Genomic DNA, 20,187 nt, shown 5'->3' on the forward strand with positions numbered 1-20,187 from the left:
CCTTAAACAGGATGTATGGTTGTTGTCCTGCAACCTTCCCAGCAGTAATTGATTGTTGATCTCCCTCTGTGAATACACAAGAACTTTGGTTGCAACCGCAGGACACGTACATGTAACTTCTGCTGAGCAGGGATCAGATTTCACCTCCTTGCCTTTGTTGTTCTCCATACTTCCCCGCTATTCATATCACTTCCTGTCTCTAACCTTGTCTTTCTCATCCCTCCTTTCTCTCTTCTTTTCCTCCCCTCCCTCTCCTTTGTTCCTATAGGCTCTTATATCCCTCGTTGCACTGAGGAGGGCTACTTCAAACCAACCCAGTGTCATGGCAGCACTGGCCAGTGTTGGTGTGTGGACAAATATGGCAACGAGATCGCCGGCTCTAGAAAACAAGGCAACCCTAACTGCGGTAAGACCACAACACACACACACACACACCACAGCAACACATGCAAACACCCACAAGTTCAGTTCAGCAAAACAAGGGGTTCGGTTGTGTTGTATCTGTCTTTATTGGCTCCCATTTGTCTAACTGTCTTTGTGAATTAGTGCTTTGATCCAGGTGGACTGCTGTGAGTCTGTCTTGTCTCTCCCTTTATAATCTGCTGCAGACGAGAGAGACAGCAGAGCCTCTCTTTAATTGCGAGTTTGTTCTGTTTCTTTGCTTAGTTTCTGTCCCTGTCTCTCTTTATCTTCAGCGGTATCTACCCATCAGTGATCATTTAGGAAATAGATAACATTAGGCATGCCTCCGGAGCCAGTCTGGCTGGTTCACAATTACTCATATGTCTGATTCTATCCTCTATGCCTCAGATATTTAGCACATGTAGTGTTGATGAAACTCCATTGTCTTGCAAGTCAAGTATGAAGATCTGTCACACTTGTCAGCGGAAAGCACAGTCAGAAGATTTGTTATAAATATGAATTTGTGGCAGTGACTGAGCACTTAAACTGCAGCTGATGGTGGCATCTGTGAAGATGCATTTAGGCAAAGAATGTATATAATTAAGCACTTTGATATGTAAAAGTAGTTAACAAGCCAGCAGTGGAAATTCAAAGGGAATGGTCAAAAAGCCAATAGAGGCACTTTGCTGCAAATCAATGGCAGTGGGATTTCATAGTGGAAAAAAAAGAACAATAATTAGCAAGAAAGAATCCAGGCAGACATACTGATTACCAATCAAACAGCCAACTCACAGTCACAGATTAGGCCTCACTCGAATGCCAGTCCAGTCCAAAGCCAGTAATTGCAGCTTCCAATATTGATGAGTTCTCTCTCTGGCCACCAGACGCGCACACACACACACACACACACACACACACACACACACACTGACAGCAGCAGCTCTTTGTCTCTAGTCTAACAAGCTCAAGTCTAACTCTGGCTGAGTGGCCTCGGGCTGGAGTAGCTTGGACTTCTTCCATTCGGCCCTGCGCAGAACGAGCAGGCAACAATACAGAAGCACTCCACAAGCTTGTGTCTAAACACACAGACACCAAACTGGTTTTAACACTCTTAAGGGCTATTCAATCACAGTACACTTGTAGCCATGTGTAAATAGGCTATTTTAAACCAAAGGATTTCTTTCAGAAAATGCTTGCAGCTGCAGCTGAGTTAATGACTCACTGTAGCTGCACAAGATTCAACATTTGTGTCAAAGAGCGCTTTTTTACCATAATGTTTGCAGTTGTAACTTGGTGTAACTGATCTCAGCCACGAACCAGCCTGGAACCAACCTCATGACTATATGTTTGTGTTGAGGATCGAGAGGCGACACTTTTGTCTCTGTTTTTGTGCTGCTGTTCAGAAACAGAATGTATATTCTGGTCAGTCCCACAGTTGACTTACCTGCGTGACTACCAAAATGATACCTGTTATGGCAGGTGAAATCACATGCTACGCAGAGTCTGCTACTCAGGGATCTCTCTGTGTTTCTAACATGTCTGTTTGTCTATCTTTTTGTGCACCTCCTCACAGACGAGGACCAGGAGACATCAGGGGATTTTGGCAGCGGCGGTGCAGTCATTCTCCTCGACGACCAGGAGGAGGAGCCATCGCAGAGCGTCCGGAGCCGGCAGAAGAAGAGACGGGGCCGGATCCACCCAAGAGGAGCCATCGAGGACGACGAAGATGAGGAAGACGACAAGGATGACGAGATCGGCTATGTTTGGTAGCTCCGCTTCATTTTACTCTGCCATCAGCCGACCAGGAAACTCCGTTAACTCAGCACAGATCTGAAGCCATTCCAATGTCTCCTCCTCCAGTTACCTTGGCAGCAGTCCATTTTTTGGCTCCAGAACTTGCTCCTGTAATCCCTGTCCCTTATCCAAATCTCTCTCTTCAGTGAACCTCGCCAACCTCTTCCTTTTCAAGTGTTTCCTCAGACAGAAAACAGAGAGCCTATTAGATTTCAACAACAACTGTCAAGCCCCAGTTAGATTCTGCTCAAGCTGTCCACGTTCTGCTTCCACCTTCCCTCAAACCTGCAATCTTTAACCTCTTCTCCCATGGACACTTCTCTGTTTTCTCTACTACTCCCTCTATCTCCTTTCACTTATTCCGTCCCTCCTCTATCTCTGTATGTCCATGTCAGAGCCTCTGGTCAGTCTGTGAGCCCAGATACATTAGCTGATGTATTGGATGTAAATATGTTTCCTCCAGGAAGGCCAGAATGGGGATTACATTCCCCGTATCTAAGTCAGTGGTTCATTCTCATGGTCTGTGTCCCACCGTCGGGCTCCTTCCAGTGTTCATCAATGTTTCCACAAATCACCGCCACGCGCCCAGGCTCTGAGATGCTCCCTCTCTCTCTCTCTGTTATTTCATGGAGGATTGTAAATTATTTAATCGTTGATCTTGAATGTCCCAGAAAGCCCAGGAAGCAATGAGATTAATGATGTATTGTCGTTGTTGTTGCATGTTTCTCATCGTGTTTCTGTAAAAGAGAGATTTTACTTGGCCAGGTCTAGCTCTATGCATCTCAAACAGAAAGTGATGCCTATTTGGCTGCTACAATACTTTGTTGCTATGTTGATGCTGTCTAGTGTCTTTTTTGGTTCTTCTCCCAATCTCAGGAGGTAGGAAGTTGCATTGCAGAGCGATAGCAGTGTAGAAAAGCGAACTGCAAGGCCTTCAGTCCAAATCTGCGGCGTCTCAGCCAGCTATTCTTTTACTAATTGATCGGTAGGGCTGCTCAGGCTGTTTGACTGTGCATGGACACTAGAGGAAGAAGCTGCTCCTGAGCTGGGAGGACACATGAAGCCGGGGGAGCAGAGAAGAGGCTCTGTTCTGCCTCCCAACATCGGATATGTTCAGTGATTTGAAATTGAAATCTTCACCATGTCAACTAAGTGAACTTTTATTTGTAACTTTGAAAATTTAAGTAAAGTGGCACTTTGGGTGTCTTTTGAACCTTACAGGTCTGTGTCCATGTGTCTGTTGTTCTCCTGATGTACAATTTACAGCGCAAGCCTCACATATTTTATATTATTTTACCAAACCATGATGAAATAAAAAAAAAGAAAAAAAAACATATTTTTCTCACTTTGAAACCACAAACACATTTATGTGAGTTTTCATGCTTTATGGTTTTATTTTTTTTCCCGCAGCTCAGATTTCTCTGCAGTACAACAATCAAAGCCCTTCATCAGTTCTGACCTTTTCCCACCTTGAGAAAGCAGCTCCCCCAGTTAGAAGCAGACATAAATAGTAGCAGCAGAAAATACTCTTATCACTTTCCTTTGAGAGAGGAGAACCACAAAGCGAGCGGTACAGAAAAGAACATAAAAGCTTAATTAGTGTTTTTGTAATATCACTGGCTAATGGGACAGCTGACCTCATTGGCTTGAAACAGCCCGCTCAGCACTTTGAAAACACATTGTACCAACAATCAGAGGCTAACAGGACAACTGAATCTACTGGTTTGAAACAGCCTAATCAGCAGTTCACAACACACTCTGTCAGATACAATAGACAATGGGCTTAACTATGTGCATCAAATTATGCCAGGAGCTGTCGAGGCTGTATAATCACCCAATTCTGGGGCCCTGGCTAGTGCAGCATCTTTTACTGTCCTGAGGCTACATGACAAAAGCTGTAAAGAAAATGTCTCACTTGTTCATCTTTCATCACAAGCAGTGTCTGCTGCTTTTTTTCTGCATTGTATCCACCTTATTCTTAGCACCATAATACCTTATGTGAATTATGCGTGCAATTTTTGGTTATTCCTCTCATTGAACCAGAATCTTCAAGATTCAGCGGCATGCTACAGGTGTCCTCTGGGAAATAAGTGATGTTGGAGCACAGCCTAACACATCTTACATTTCAACATTTTGGGAAATAGTCTTATTCTCTTTCCCATCGAGAGTTAGATGACAAAAAAAACACTGATCTCTGTACAGTATATGTGAAGCCGTTGCCAGCAACTGTCTAACTTGTCTTGGCACAAGGACGGGACATTGCAGGACACCGCTAGCCTACCTCTGTCTAAAGGGAAAAAAAATCAACCTCCTATAACTTCTAAAGTCAACAAATACACTCATGTCTCCGTTATATAACCACGGGTCTATTTGTGCTACAATAAGCTGGCTTGCTTCTGGCAGTAGCTTTAGGTTATATTGTGCACAGACATAAGAGTGGTATCATTCTTCTGATCTAACGATGCAGGACAGTGATTAAGCTTTCCTAAAATGTCAAACCTTTTTTTTCTGTAACAGGAATGAGTGTTCATTCCTCTGCCTTCTACTACTGAGAAACAGGAGAATGACCTGAAGAAGTGATAGCAATAACAAACTAAGTAAGCTTAGCATTAACCTACTGATGTGGATGCGTGATTGCTTCATTGCGTCAGTAGCAACAGAATCAGAAGTGGATAAATACGCTCTAAGGCCACTACTTCAGTTCGTCCTCCCATCCTTCAGTAATAGGAAGTAGAGCTGTGACACGGGGTCTTCCCACATCATTTACTCCCCCAAACCTCTTGGGAAGACACCTGTAGCCTACTCCCAGCTCTTGCAGATGCCGGTTCAGTTAAATGAATAACCAATCATGTTCATTATTCAAGCAAGGTTTTATGGGCAAGGAATAAGGTGGATATGTTCAACTAATCACAAGCACAAAGTATTCACACTCCTAACCACAAGACACATCTATTACACACCAGCGCCCACTTTCAACCCTCGTCATCACACACACACACACACACACACACACACACATACACACACACACACACACACACACACACACACACAGTCTCATTATTGTTTCTTTTCCCTTCCGCACTCCCACTCACTCTCCTGGAGTGAGTTCCATCTTCATCTCAGTGAGGGAGATGCATGGTTGTGTTTTATCCCCAGGGCACTCTGTTTCTCTTTTTCAATTCTCTATTGCCTGCTTTTTGATTATCCACAGATGGGTTCCATGTCAGGTGGATACTCCCATTGTTCTGGGGTCTCTGTGGGACCTAGGGATTGGTTACAAGCATGGGGGCTTTAAGCAAATGTTGGTCTTTTTTGGGGGGGTGGGGGGTTTGATGTAGGTTGTCATTTAACATGAGCTGTTGATATGTGGGTTATTATTTAGTTAGTTATTAGTGTTCTACCTTTAATTCTGATCATTGGTATCATACAGTCTTTACCTTTGAGAACACATGCACAGTGACGTACAGAACTGTGTGAGTTTCAGTGGAATATTTACTGTAGATCTAGCACCATGCTTAATGCAGCAAATGTTTTAAGTTATCCTTCCTTCATCATGGTGGTTAATGAAGTTGTTTCTGGTTTCTTTATATGTTGTCCACCAATTAGCCATGTGGTAGTCTATATTTCTATTAATAATTCATGTTATATCTGGGTTGCTTTCATGTGGACTAAACAAGAGATACAGTGTAATGTGTTAGAAGAAATAGCTACAAACCCCACCATGATCAGATCAAATCCATATCCTATACTATAAAGCTCTAACTTGTACTGCATCTTCTTTATATTGAGCAGTTTAAGAGGAAGAACAGGCTGCAGGTGGAGTCTGCTCAGTGTCGTTTTGCACACCCACCATGTAACTAGGCCATGTGCCAAGATTGCCACTTCAGCAGGTGAAAAGTCCAAGTGGCTCTCCAAAGTCCTCAGGGTCCAGAGCACTGCTGGTTCTTCCAGGTAGCTTGCATTCTAGCTGTGTGATCAAGGACCCGACTTAGACCTGCGACCATAGGGGACTGCAATTAACTACCTGACAGAATAGAAATCCAGCACTGCTCCAGGGCCCGAGGACCAGATTTGAGGATCACTGGTCTAAAGCCTGTCTATGTAATTGGCAGAGACATTGTAATAAGTAGGGATCATCTCTCCCTAATCTGTAACAGCCCACCACTTCCACTCATACTCTCTGTCATGCGTAACTGCCACTGCACCAGCCAGCTTCTGGAGCGTCTGAACAGATCAGACCCCCTCATGCCCCCCGGTGGAGGTTTTCTTGGATCTGACGCTCGGATGTGGTAACCGACAGCGATATTCCAAATTTGCAAATTCAGAGAGAGATCATACTGTTCTCGTTAACATTCTGTCAGTGAGGTTCTTCTGATAGCACTAAATTGCAGGGTGTAGCCCTCTGCTAAATAAATTAAACAGGAAACAATTCATAAGCAGTTCCAGTGGCTTCACTTCTGGCAACAGTGATAAATTAAATTGGAACTTTCAGGTGAGCAGTCAGGCGAGACCAAACCACATTAAAAAGGAATGTCACATTGCCTTCCCACCAATAAATGTATTTACCTATAAAGGTTTTCTAATTATATTTTATTATTATCGGATTGTTGCCACTGTATATTTCAAAGCTAACCCCACCTTGTCCATCTGTAGCTCTAATGCTATTGTCACTATGTTTCCTCCTGAAACAAAGCTATTATTTTTCATGCAACACAAATGTGATTTGAATTTTTAAACACAATGTGTGTTACCAGTGCCCTCTGGTGGTCTGACACCAGCGTTCAGTTGATGGCAAGTGAAAATACATTCTTGAGGGATGCCCTGTGTCGTCTCGGGGTTTAAGGCACAGCCCATATAACTGCTGTGTTTGGCCATCGACCATTTTTTGCATGTCACTTGTCATTTTTCTGTCTCTCTTTGCGCATGTAAACACTAATAAACAATACATTCCCAAACAATATGGTGTTGATGGATAAACCTTGACAGCAGATTTTTATTTTAACATCTCTATCATATTGCAATGTAATTTTCTTTTGTAAATATCTATGTACAATTACATAAATGTAGTGGTTAACATGGTCAAAGCACAGAAATAAGGACGTTTGCAGTTTACATAAGGAAGGCACTTTATAACAATAAAAGATGCCCTAAAAGAGAAATACAATCAGCATCTTCACATGTACATTTGTGTTTCATATAGTTTCTTGCAGAATCAGAGGATTGGAAGAAAAGACCTCCTTGTCTTGATTTTTTATATATAAAAAAAAAGCTTTGGGGTATGGCTGTAGATGAAAGGCACTGCATTTAAACGTTCACATAATGTTTGCTGCTCTCCCAGGCAATTTCATGCTTAATCATTTATAGAAAATAATTAGCAGATACCTTGCACTGGCAACAGCATCTTTGCATACTTTTAGATGTTTAATAGCTCCATGCTGCTCAGATAGAGCTCAGAGCTGGTTGGTGTTTCCTCTCACCAGCGGTTACTCTGAGCAGCAACTTCTAGATCCACGATTCGTGGCAGTCGACCACTAGCACCGCCCTCCAGGTATCCAGGCTTCACAGCAGGTGTATCCGAGAGCCTCCTCTTGCTCTTGTTCAGGTCTGGATTAAAAAACAAACATGTTAATCATTCTCACAAGAGGAGGCGAGCGACACCTTCCACCTAAACAGATGGAAAAGCAGATATGAATTCAAGCTAGGACATCAGATTCTCACCTGAGATTGCCAGTAACATCTTGCGTCTGGCTCCAAAGGTGGAAACACCCACTTCCTTCAGATCTTCATCAGACAGAGTGAGGAATGTCTGGTAGTCAATCTGGATGAGTACAGATAGCAATTGCATCATGATGCTCATTCATAATGTATAACGCATTTGGCTAGGAGACAAGAGTGTGCTTGTTTGTGTGTTTGGAGCTCTGTGGTAAGCAAAACCAGCATGTTGCATGTGGAAGTGATGATGAAAATGTATTCCCACACTCTAATAAGTTTTTTTTTATAACACTCAGAAAATGATTGCTTGCAACTCTCTGCATGCATTTACCTCTTGTTGCTCAAACACATCAATGTACTTGATTAGGCCAAGTTGACTGAGCAGCTCAGGTAGGTCGTCGGTCATTTGGGGGGATGGGCTCCGCTGGCTGCAGGTAGACGCCCTCCTCGATGAACACACGCCCTCAAAGTAGCTGCTGAAGCTCTCCGCTAGACATCAAAGGTCAAAGGTCAGTGGAGAAGGACATGTGGACATGAGAAAGTGACACCCGCCAGCCCCACCCCAAAAAGCACGCGTGTAACAACTTACAAGGTTTTTCGTTTCTGTTTCTGTTCACCGATGATGCAAATGCAGGGAAGGAGGAGGTGGAAGAGGAGAGAGTAGAGGGAGGTGAGGAGGGGGAAGATGAAGCGGAGGAGGAGGAGGAAGAGGAAGAGATAGGCAGTGTTGAAGATGTAGAGCCACGTCTGTCCCGCCAGTTCTCTGAGTCGCTCCCGTTACACATCTTCCCTGTTGGAGCAGCCCATGACTAGAAAGAGAGAGAAATTGAGACGCCATTAAATATTGATTGGAGTTAGTGTCACACAAACAGCAGAACGTTGCACTTCTGTCACTCACTATCCCCTTCTTTCATCTGTCTTTGCCAGAGGTCATGAGACAAACATCGTTAAGCAATTAAAAATTCTCTTTCGTGCTGAAGGTTTCAGTGGACATAATACCCACAGGTCAAAAGATTTAATCAGAGAAGCTATTAATCATTTATCTAAACTAGTCTGTTGACTGACCTGTGATAAGAGTACTCTCTCGAATTATCAATGCAGTGAGCGTAGCGAATGCTTCCTCAAAGCTTCCAGGGTCTCAACAGAAAATTGAACTTGTTCGAGAAAAGCCTCTTGCTCTGATTAATCTAAATGAGTCCCCTTTCCATCACTGGAGACTGAGCAGTCAGTGAGCAGCCGTTCAGGAGGAAGCCAGGGAGATGAGCTGAAACAGGCTCAGGTAAACAGGTTGCCCAGGAGTGGCTGTGTTGACCAAGGCGATGCTATCAGACCCCAGGAAATCGAGCATACAAATTGGCGGTACTTACTACGCAGTGAGATAAATGCTTCAAACTGTTAGAGGGCAATACCAATAAATGAGACTGTGTTAGTGGTGCCACAATGGGGGTGCCTGTTTCACCACACTGCAACAAAAGACAGCTTTGGCAGCTCAAAAGAATCCAGCACATTTAGCAAAAGTATGTACGTCAAGCCAGCTAAAGATGAATTTGTGTTAAAGCAGAGTTGAAGTTCATATTAAACTCACTGGTACCTGTTGCTGGCTGGCACCGGTGCTCAGGTACGGTTTGTAGCTGCGGCGGCTGATGTTGCGCAGCTCTTTTACAGCCTCGGCTGGCATGGACTTGGAAAAGCCGAGGCCACTCCAGGTGTCTGTGGGGGTCCGGACCTCAGTGACCACAGGCTTCCTCTGCATGGCTGACATAACATGCACAGCAGACGGAGGTAAAACACAAGCTTAAACCTGCCTTAATTACTTTTTAGGCCAACTGGAGTGCAACTGATATATTATCTGCATAATATTGTGTTAAAACTGACATGACAAAACTGTGACTGATTAAATATTTAGTGGATAAGAGCAACATTAGCCTGACAAATGTAAGTTCAATATTCACTTTTCTTTTAATCCTGTTTTGCTCTCCACCAACTCCTGAGGGAAATATCTGCAGAGCTGATGGGAACTGCAGAGCTGGTGATAATGTCTGTGGTACTGTCGTTACCAATGATGCCTTTCACAGAAACATAATCACTTGTAAAAGTATTGATTATAGCAGCTTGAAGGAGAAAGATTTGAAAGCGCACACATGTGTAAATCACACTTCCAGACAGAAATATCCACTCGGTACAGTGATTTCAAATTCACATTGATTCTCTCTGTAGCATTCAAATATGCTCACGCCTCCTGTCTGTCCATCATGAAAAGGCACTACAGGTTTTCCTCGTCTTCTGTGATGTTCTGAATTGAACAAGCTGGGTTCAGGTGTTAAATAATGCATCTCAAACAGAGCTTCTTCCTGCCAGCATGTGGCACGATTAATAAAGCTCAAATTGCTGAGACTGAGACAGACACACACACACTCATATGACAAACAAGTGACCCTGGGCCTCCTCTGGCAACAAAACCGGTTCCATGTGTGAATGTGTGATAAAATATTGTACCAGCACTCGACAAAGAGTGCGATATCAACAGGATTATAACTGGTGGGTTTGTCATTTGTGTGCAAGTGTGTGTGTTTGTGTTTTGAGTAAATGTCCCATTCATATACTGGCATATGGGTGTCTTAATGACTGCGAGGCAGATGGCCCATTCAAACTGCTAATTCATAATCCCATAAAGCAACACTGAGGGAGTTTAGTACCATTTGGCTGCAGATCTTCCCAGTATCTCTCATTCTGCATGATGGATGAGGTGGTGCTTCCTGCGTGTTTGTGTGTGTCCGTGCATGTGTGCACACACACAGCTGTCTGGATACATGTGTGCGTTGTCTGCATTGTGTTCTGCCCCGTGTGAATTAAGTGGGAGTGCCAGTGCTACTCTATTATAACTTTGGCACAGTGCAGCCCATAAACAGGTCCCCTTCATCAGTTGTCTTGGCAGTGAGCAGCACTGAAATGGCCCCCCTCTATCAAACCCCTGCCTCTGCTCAGGATATTAATGTGTTGCCTCTAAAACATACTTGAATAAACCAAAAAGGCTACTTCATCCTGCCCAATCATATGACATTAAATCACTATTTTAACAAGAATATTACCAAAACGGGTACTTTCTTTGATCTAGTGTTGTTTGAGGAGATATAAAGTAGTTTTCCAATCTGTGCTCTCCTACGCTCCCAAGACAACAACTGGGTGTGTAAAAAGGTGGATGAAAACAGCAATTAATTTGTGCCAAATTCGCTTGCAAAATGGGTTTGAATATATCTATCTGAAGTATAAAACAACTATATATCAATAAAAACAGAAATAGTTGCGTAGCAGTGCTTAATTGTTGCTGCAGAAAGCTGTGCAGAGCTCCTGAAACCACAGTACAACAGGAAGAAATATTAAACATGAAGGAGCACTAACCTCTGGTTGCCAGTAGTTTCTTCTTCTCATAGTCATAATCCTACAAAGCACAAACAGGAAATAGAGTAGGTAAATAATGAATGAAATTGAATTATTTTTTTTCTCTGGTTGCTGAGGAGAGGCAGGGGGAACCTAATTTACAGCAGGAGCAAACACTTGCATAAAACAACATTTCCTGCTGCTGTGGCGGTAAACTTGTTAATCCTCTGTGCAGTAACCTTTGAGAGGGAGAGATGACAAATAAGAGGGGAAGCAAACAAACACAAAAATCGATTCTCAGAATCAAATCTTACTGAGGTCAGGGATGTGCAAATCAGCAGGTTAGATAACACCACAAATAAAATGTTCCTTGCTGTTTTCAATCTATTTTGTCATCTACAGCTGGCTTGAGATGATAAGGAGTTAATCTTGTCTCCACTCTCTCTCACTCATACCTTTTGTCCCTCTAGTAATTATCTCTAGAACACTATTACACCTTCAGTGTCATCTTCATCAGGTCTTTCAGAGGGTCACAGAGATTTAATCGTCTGTCTACTGAGGATAAGTTGTAGACAAATAAGGTTCTTCATAGATGCAGTGTATGATTTTGTGAGAATACTGGGGAAAAAAGAGACCTGTGATTCCTGTTTTTCCTCACCTCAGCCTTGGATGAGTCAGCGCGAACATCCTGAGCCAGCATCACGTCTCTCCTCAGGCTGTTCCTCCGCTCATTCCTCCCTCCCTCAATCTCTGCATTCAGCAATCTGGCACATTCAGAACAGACACATGCATGTGCACACACACACACACACACACACACATACACACACACACACACACACACACACAAGGTTAGGTTAAACTGTGATGGCTGTGTGCAACATTTGTGAGCTAGTCGACTCTTTTTCTCCCCGGAGCAACAACAGTGATATTATGGGAGGATTTCAGTGTCAAAATGCTATATGATTATGTATTGTATGAAGGCAGAGCTGCAGCCTTGAAAACTTTTTTTTATATTATCCTGAGAATCATAAAGGGACAGAATAAGTTACTCAGAGAGTCAGTGTGTGTGTGTGTGTGTGTGTGTGTGTGTGTGTGTGTGTGTGTGTGTGCGCACGTGTGTATTTATCACGCTGTAGGGCGTTGCTCACAGTCATTTTGAAGACTCACCTTCCATCTGGGGACAAACCCTGAGTCTCCAGAAGGTTAATCACTTATTTTTAGGTTATGATACTTGATTTTTTTGGTTCAGGTTGGAATAATACTCAGGTTGACATTAGGGTAAGCACTCAGTAGGGCAACACAATCCCCTACATCTATGAATGTTCACCTGTAGGTCAACGCCTGCCCTGTTGAATGTCGTCTGCCCTGGCCAAAGACCTTGGCAATTTCGGGACCCTGGAGACTCCCCCTGCGACCCATCAATCCCAACCTGCAGATGTTGTTGTTTACTGCATCACAAAACTCAGATGATGAAATCACCACGATCTTAGCGCTCTCATCCTCTGATTGGCCAGACTGGTCCTCATTTTCTAGGATCTGAGGAGAAGGAGAGGATACAGTGCTTTTGGTTTTCGTAGAGGTTTATCTGTCAGGCAGGATTTATCGTGTGCTCATAACAGCTGGACTGTGAACACTACACATACCTTCTCCAGTGGCCGGCTGTCTGTTCCCTTCAGTCCTGTCCTCCCCTCATCAGTGGAGGTGGTGAGGCCTGGTGGAAGTGAGGGGCGGTGCTTGGTACCAGTCAGCATGTCTGGAGCATGATCAGGCCCAGGGCCTAATCAAAATGAAGGGCACATGATGATAATATATATTCCCACACACCTGTTTTTCTGCATATTTTAAATGTGTGCATAAAAGACAGCCTGAATAAAAATGCAAGAATTTTTTTAAAAAAAGGACACGTAAAGATTTACAAAAATTATCAGCTGAGATATGTAGAAATGTTGCCATACCGATAAACAGAAATTGAACGAGACAGTGATGGAAACTGAATCTATAATTGTGTTGTCAGCATGATTCTGCAGCTTCTTCTCTTCTATTTCCATCAGTGTTGATACAATGTGAGAGTACTTCACACCGCCCACTTGTCTCCATGTCTCACTCACCAGATAACCCAACATCCAAAAATAGTGCTGGATCAAACCACCACACAGAAGTAAAACATCATGAGGGACCTTTACTGACAGGAAAGTTAAAATTGCTGTTTGTTTGCCGTTGTCTCAGGATGCTCACATTAATGTAGATTAAGTTATTTTTTTCCTTTTGCCAAACCAAGATGTTAATGTGAATGTAACATCTTTCAAATGTTTCTCATGCTGTAACTTTGTTGTGGAAAAGTGACATAATCCAAATAAAATCTGGTGCAGTGTGTGTGTTTCAGCTCCTTCATCTGGCAGGGCAACAGTGTACTGTCAGCTACAATGTCTTTTTTGACCAAAACTTTAAAATTCTAAGCATAAAATACTGTCTTTCCAATTGCCATGACATTTGAATGGAAACACACCTACACAGATACATGCATGTGTGTGAATCCTCACCTTGCTCCGACAGACGAAGTTGCTGCAGCAACATGTTGAGCCAATAATTGGTCAGCCCGCTGCCGACTAGCATGGGGTCAGGGGTCACCTCAATTACCTTGGCAATCTCACAGGAATCGAGCCCCAGGAGCAGTCGGCGGGCTTCATAAAGACAGGAGATGTTCCTTTCCAGACCCTTCACCACCACTGACTGACAAATACACACCAACACAGAGTTGTACATCAGAATTCAACTCACAACAGCAGGGGAAAGTGGTTTTACATAAGAAATCAAAGTGAATATTCAAGAAATATTTCAGCAGACATTTCTTATTTAATCAAGTGCATATGAAATAAGCAATGACAAACTCTATAGTGTAGCTCTACATTGAGAATCAATTTTAAAAGATTGGACTGGTAGCTAACAAAACAACAAAATGACTACCTCTATTCAGATGGTGACTGAGACAATGAGAAAGCAGCAACGCTACGTGGGTAAAACTGTACCTTGCTGGTCTGCTTTACTTTGGGCTTGATACTAATGAAGACTCCCAGGTTTTGCATTATCTGAGCCAGTTTACAGGGATCTGCCTCTCCATCTTCACGCATGTCAAACATCAAGCACACAGGCAAACAGTCCTACACGTGCACACAACAGATGAAGAAAACTTTTGTTATTATATCAGCAACAAAACATGTTGTAGATCATACTGTAAATTATAGAAACACAAGGGCAGAGAAACAAGAGCAAAAAATACATCTTGACATGCAGGCAAACAGGAACACGTGCACCTGCAAACTCTCAACAACGTTCTTTATTATAATTCTGCCTAAACAAAAAGAACGCCCCACTGTACCATGAGCTGCTGCCGAGCCAGACACACGCCGTCAGGGCTGCCCTGGATGAGCAGCGAGGGAGGGCTCTGAGGAGCACTGAGGTCTGGTAAGATGATCTGGGTCTGGGTCTGGTGCATGACGCTCAGGAAGTGAGCTCCGTTCTGACCCAACAGGAACAGATGCTGCTGGGATGTCACATCCAGCTGGCTGCTCACTATACCTCCTGTGACCTCTGACCCCAGCAGCAGGTCCATTAGGATGCAAGTGGCCTTCTGTCAGGTGATGGTATGTACATACATAACATGATATACAGTATAGTAGGTACATTGTATTCAAATGTGCATCAACTGGATTCAGTTTCTCTCTAAAATGTTTGATGCTAACCTTGACAGCAGCTGCGTTGCCCTGCAGGCCCCAGACGGTGCAACAGCTTCCGTAAAAGGGGGGCTGAGCCTGAGGTTGGGCTGGCACGGCCCTGAAGTTCACACTGACCCCCAAAGTCTGCACTACCTGCTGGATGAGCGGGGAGCCTGCATCTGGTAGAGCCTGGGGGACCAGACTCACTGGGAGGTCAAAGGTCAAGGACAGCGGCTGCAGGTCCTAGCACAAGATCGTGCGGACAACAAAAGAAAGAGCATGAGATGGAGAAGAAACAGAGAGACAGAGGGGCGGGGCAAATGAAGAGATGTGAAAGACAAAGACAGGCAGAGGCTTTTTGACAAATATACCTGTCTTCTTTGTGTCAGTCATGCTATTAATCATTCTATTGATCTCTGTGTCTGACAGCAGTGAAGATTCTGAGTTTTGAGACAAATAAAAATATATATTGGGTTGTCTCTCCTCAGATTACATATTGACCACTTACTCTTATCTTCCTCCTAGCTTCCTCCACTCCCTCTATGGGACCAGCTATGGAGACCTGGTAGGAGTGGAAAAAATAAATGACATTTAAATGAAGTTGTTTTCAGTTTCTCCTCAAAGCAGCAGTCGGTGGCACATTAAAATGCCACTTCAGAGATGGTTACCTGATTGCTTTTATCTCCCGTAGCACTGTGGCGGTTGGAGTCAGGGAAATGGATGTGACAGGATGTTACCTCCATCACTTTTTTTATGTTTCCACCACCTTTCCCAATAACGTGGGAGTGCTCTGTGTAGGCCACGTCCATCTTTAGAGTCACCTTGTTCACCTGGATTTTATATAAACAGATTTGGTGTCATTTGTGCAGATTAAAAGCTACTTTTACATTCAAACAAAGTGATTTCTGAAATAACTTATTTGCGGTGAACCAGTAAAAATGTTGTAAAGATGTACAAGTATGTCTGCATCTGTACATTACTGACTGTCCAGACAAATGGCACAACCCCTCACCCTGGTTTCCAGCACTTCTAGTATCTTCTTTTTGGCTTCCAAAACATTGTCTCTCTTCCCCTCCACCTTAACATGTGGATCTGGATGAAAATAAAAGCTCAGTTTAACTGTAAAGTCCCAAAGGGCTGATTTACTGTATTTAACAGCAAATGAATTCATTTGTGGGAAGAATAAAAGAGAAAAAAACAAACACTGATATGGCATGTGCCTGACATATCGAGGGTTTGTCACCTTTCTTTGACTTTGCTCCAATCTTCAGCTTGGATGGCCATTTCACCTGAGTGTTAGTTTCTCTCATCACCTGTGGAAGCACAAACAATAGGAGAGAGTGAGAAAGAAAAACGGAGCCGTCATTGTATGCAACAAAGATACGCACACACACACACACACACACACACACACACACACACACACAGTCGGGACACACACATCCAGACACAACAGATCTGCTCATCTAAGAATACAAAGCCTCATTTGCATTTCAAAGGCTGCAATCATCACCTCCATGAAACCAGTAATCACCGGATGCAGAGTATGGAACAAATGTGACGGATGCTCTCGCTGAACTCTAAGCTACATTTAACCAGGAGGCTTTCTGCTCTGATGATTACAGGTGGCTGTCACAGAGGAACCTAGCTGAAGTCTCTTTGTTATTTCATCATTTATGAATAAAATGTTTCCAAGTGTGGAGTTTTACTTACTCTCTCAAAAAACTCCTCGCCTGTCTCAGCATCGCCACGCTTCGGAGCTGAAAGACACAGCGCAAGCAAACAAGAAGATATAGATAAAGATAAACAGTGTGATTTGTCTCATTGTGCTGGTCAAAACACCATACTCTTCTGTTTACAGCACAATAACGTTCAACATCAAGCATATGTGCAGTAAACATTTAAATGTTTACTTGGCTGAAATTTGCTAAGGGACTGGAACAAGAGGTTGCCTGGAACATAAACAATTTTAAAAGGCCATCGCTCCACAGTGACATTTACAGGGTACGGGGGGAGCCCAGGAACGCCCTTACCCCCCTCATCACTATGGGTTACGCTGGCCAGAGCTGAGGAATGGGAAGAGAACAGTATGGGGTGGAGAGAGAAGGTGGTGGTTGGGTGGGGGGCAACCACAAATTAACCTAGAGACAGCTAATCACATCGATGGCATTTGCTGACGCAAAGACCTCCCACTTGACCAAAAAATGAAATAACAACTCCAGTAATCAACAAGCAATGTACAAAAAAAAACAAAAAAAACAAAGAGATCCTCAGCTCATCAGAGTGACATCTCAAGTGCAGTGTGACGGATACAGATACAATATTTACTGCCTGACAGAGGCTGCTCAAACAGCCACAATAGCACAGTCCCAGCTGCACACACATTAAAACGACCCACGGTTATCAGAGCTGAACCTGCTCGAGCGCTTTCCCATCAAGGGCCCATGTGAGGACAAACAGACAAACATCAGCCTCTATCTGCAGCAGTAGCACACTGTCAGAAAGAGTTTCCCCAGTAACACAGGGGAGGCATTTGTCATAAACCTGCCAAGCAGTGATAACTAACAGAGGCAGTTACCTCTGCTTCCCAGACAGGAATGATAATAGCTAAAAAGACTCCTGAATGCATAAGCTGTTACAGGTCATAAATCATGATGATACAGCAACAGGAGTTTAGTGGATGGCAGTTATACTGATGGTGACAACAAGGGAGCAGCCAGCTGCAGGCCAGGACAGACACACAGGGTCAGGTAGATAACAAGGGCTGTGAGGAGGAGAACACAGGGAGGCCTTCATTGGCGTAAGCAACAGAATAAGTTTCTGAAAAAAAACAGTGCCAGTGGAAAACCAAGGAGTTCAGGTGCATGTAATATAACATTCAACATCTCATCTCACTCACCATACAACATGTTCTCCAGCTTCTTCCTGTCAATCCTGAACCTCTCCTCCACCCACTCCGGGTCCAGACTCTGACCTCTTGCATTCTCCTGCACCGGCACAGAGCTTCCTCCTGCGTCCTCCTCTTCCTCGTCCTCTTTTTCCTCTCTGTCACATTGGGCCTCACTGGGCTCAGGCTTTGCCGCTGAGCCGGGTTCTACGCTAGTTTCCAAGTCAGGCTGCTGGGGTGCTACAGTGGCCAGGACCGGAGAGCTCTCCTCGGTGGTGGTGGTGGTGGCCATAGCAGGACTGAGCCCTCGTCAATGTTTGTGTGTGTGCGAGTAGTTTGTGTGCATGTGTGTGACCAAGGAGACCGGCAGGGAGAGAAAAAAGGGGGGAGAGGGGCAAGAAACACCCCCCTGTGCCTTTTCTTTAAATCCCCCGCCCCCTTCACTTAATTTAGTACACAAATCTGACTCTTTCTCTCTCCCTGCAAGCTGTTTGAAGCTTGAAGGATTTGCTGCTATGGCCTTGAATCGCCCAGAAGGAAAGTCACTTCTTTACTACAACACAGGCCATGTCTTCTCTATCTGAAGGGCTCCGGACAGACAAACAAAATCTAAAACTTCAACTGAGGCTCACTCAGCTCTGAACAAATCCTCTGTAATCCTCAGTTCAACGTCCACAGATTATGTGGCTAGATAGTCAAGGCCTATGATAAGACAAGATACACATCTCACCCACACACACACACACACACACACACACACACACACACACACACATCCTGCAAACCACCCTCAAACCAGCACACACAGCTAACAAAATAAACGGGTCATCCAGTTGGGTTCCACTGCACGTCCATCCATGTTTGCCCTCCCTCCCCTTCCTCTGAATGAGACCTACAAGGGCTTGAGATTCCAGAGGTCGGGGTGAAGGGGAGTGGAGGGGTGTATCGCAGCAGTGAGTGTGTGTGCAGCATTTGTGTGGAGGGGGAGGTTGTAATAATAGTCCAAACAGAAGAATTACTCCGAACAGTGGTGGAAGATGAAGAAGTGCTCCGGTTCCATTACTTGAGTAAAAATACCAATACAACAATGTACAAATGCTCCACTACAAGTAAAAGTCCATTCAACACTATTATCAGCAAAATGTACTTAAGGTAGTAAAAGTAGTTATTCTGCTGCTGAAAAACTGCCACTGTGACTGATACACTGAGGTAATATAAAGTACCTTATTAGATTTAATACCAATGCATCAATGTGCAAGTAGCATTTTACTGTAGTAGATGGTCGAGGGAGAGACTACATAATTAAGTCTAGTGGTTCCCAACCTAGAGGTCGCGCCCCGCCACAGGATCATAAGACTGTGATATTATTAATTGTGTAGGGGAAAAAAAACAGACAAAAGTTTAGGCACTTTTTGGTCTTCTCTCTTCTCTTTGCTTTTTTTATGAAATTTGACATCTGAAACATGACAAAGACAAACAGCCTTTTTGTAAGCCAATAAATGATCGGAACTGCTGGTTCCTGGTCACATTTAACAACATATTGTATTTTATTAACTTATCGTGTATTTTTTACATAAAATTTAAGTCTGTAATTGTAAATATAGCTGTCGGATAAAATTATAGTGGAGTAGAAATTTTAATATTTTCTGCAGAAATGTAGGTGAGTATATAACATAGCCTCCAGTGAAAACATTAGAACCTTTAAACTGCATTTAAGTAAAATACTTGAGTAAATGTACTTGATTATTTTCCACTGCTGCCTCCAATAACATTCAGCTCTATCACTATGTTTGCACCCACTGCCTAGAAACCCATTCCTTTGTGAACATGCTGGCAGTCGGAAAGTCATAAACTTTGAATAAAATGCAGAAAAGGGGCAATTGAGATTTCTGAAATTGCTTAGGAATTATTAAGTCCCCTCCCTGCTTTAAATTTCTCAAACTTGAAACCTTGAGTACAGGCTGAAACATGGATAAAAACAAACTGCTCAATTAGTCAAGTCTAGTGGGACCCAGTTTCCAGCTCAACTCGGTGTTTTCCATATTGCCCAGACAAATTTGGCCCCAGGCGACTCAGCAAACATTATTTGGCAGAGCAGAGATCTTGCTAACATTACAAATTACTGCAGGCTAGACTTATTTGCCCGAGGAGGATGGTAAGTGAAAGTCATGATGACTGTGTCACCATGGAAACTGGTCAAGAAGTGAATTATTCCAAGTTTAATCTAACTTAACAACGGCAAATCTCCTCCCTCCAGCCTCCTGTTTAGCCCCATCTGACTGGAAGAGTGCGTTT

The 20,187-nt window shown here is 43.5% G+C and overlaps 2 protein-coding genes across 5 annotated transcripts in view; one reads left to right on the top strand and one right to left on the bottom strand.

Moving 5' to 3' along the window:
- Positions 1-3,414, top strand: part of spock1 (SPARC (osteonectin), cwcv and kazal like domains proteoglycan 1) — an 88,193-nt gene extending 84,779 nt beyond the window's left edge. For all 3 annotated transcript variants that reach the window (XM_087171061.1, XM_087171063.1, XM_087171062.1), the window contains 2 exons: positions 269-406; positions 1,976-3,414. In XM_087171061.1, the coding sequence (XP_087027187.1) occupies positions 269-406; positions 1,976-2,172 (335 nt within the window). In that variant the 3' untranslated portion in view covers positions 2,173-3,414. The remainder of the gene's footprint in view (positions 1-268; positions 407-1,975) is intronic.
- Positions 3,415-7,164: 3,750 nt separating this feature from the next.
- Positions 7,165-18,306, bottom strand: bicc2 (bicaudal C homolog 2). Of its 2 annotated transcripts, none has more exons than XM_087171059.1 (19): positions 17,905-18,306; positions 16,719-16,765; positions 16,249-16,318; positions 16,018-16,097; positions 15,674-15,835; positions 15,514-15,567; positions 15,033-15,248; positions 14,669-14,920; positions 14,319-14,450; positions 13,833-14,022; positions 12,936-13,069; positions 12,620-12,828; positions 11,948-12,053; positions 11,311-11,350; positions 9,497-9,666; positions 8,501-8,720; positions 8,243-8,400; positions 7,918-8,017; positions 7,165-7,803 (listed from the first exon to the last, which is right to left on the bottom strand). In XM_087171059.1, exons 1-19 carry the CDS (start codon positions 18,182-18,184, stop codon positions 7,673-7,675), a joined length of 2,751 nt encoding a protein of 916 aa, XP_087027185.1. In that variant the 5' UTR covers positions 18,185-18,306; the 3' UTR covers positions 7,165-7,672. The 2 variants fall into 2 exon arrangements, with proteins under 2 accessions (XP_087027185.1, XP_023251828.1); XM_023396060.2 differs by having other exon boundaries at positions 9,503-9,666; positions 17,905-18,287.
- Between the last annotated feature and the right edge of the window lie 1,881 nt (positions 18,307-20,187).

The sequence above is a fragment of the Seriola lalandi genome, unplaced genomic scaffold (assembly GCF_002814215.2).
Source record: "Seriola lalandi dorsalis isolate HSWRI2012SDOR001 ecotype SW California unplaced genomic scaffold, Sedor1 jcf7180002054973, whole genome shotgun sequence".
Lineage (NCBI taxonomy): Eukaryota > Metazoa > Chordata > Actinopteri > Carangiformes > Carangidae > Seriola > Seriola lalandi.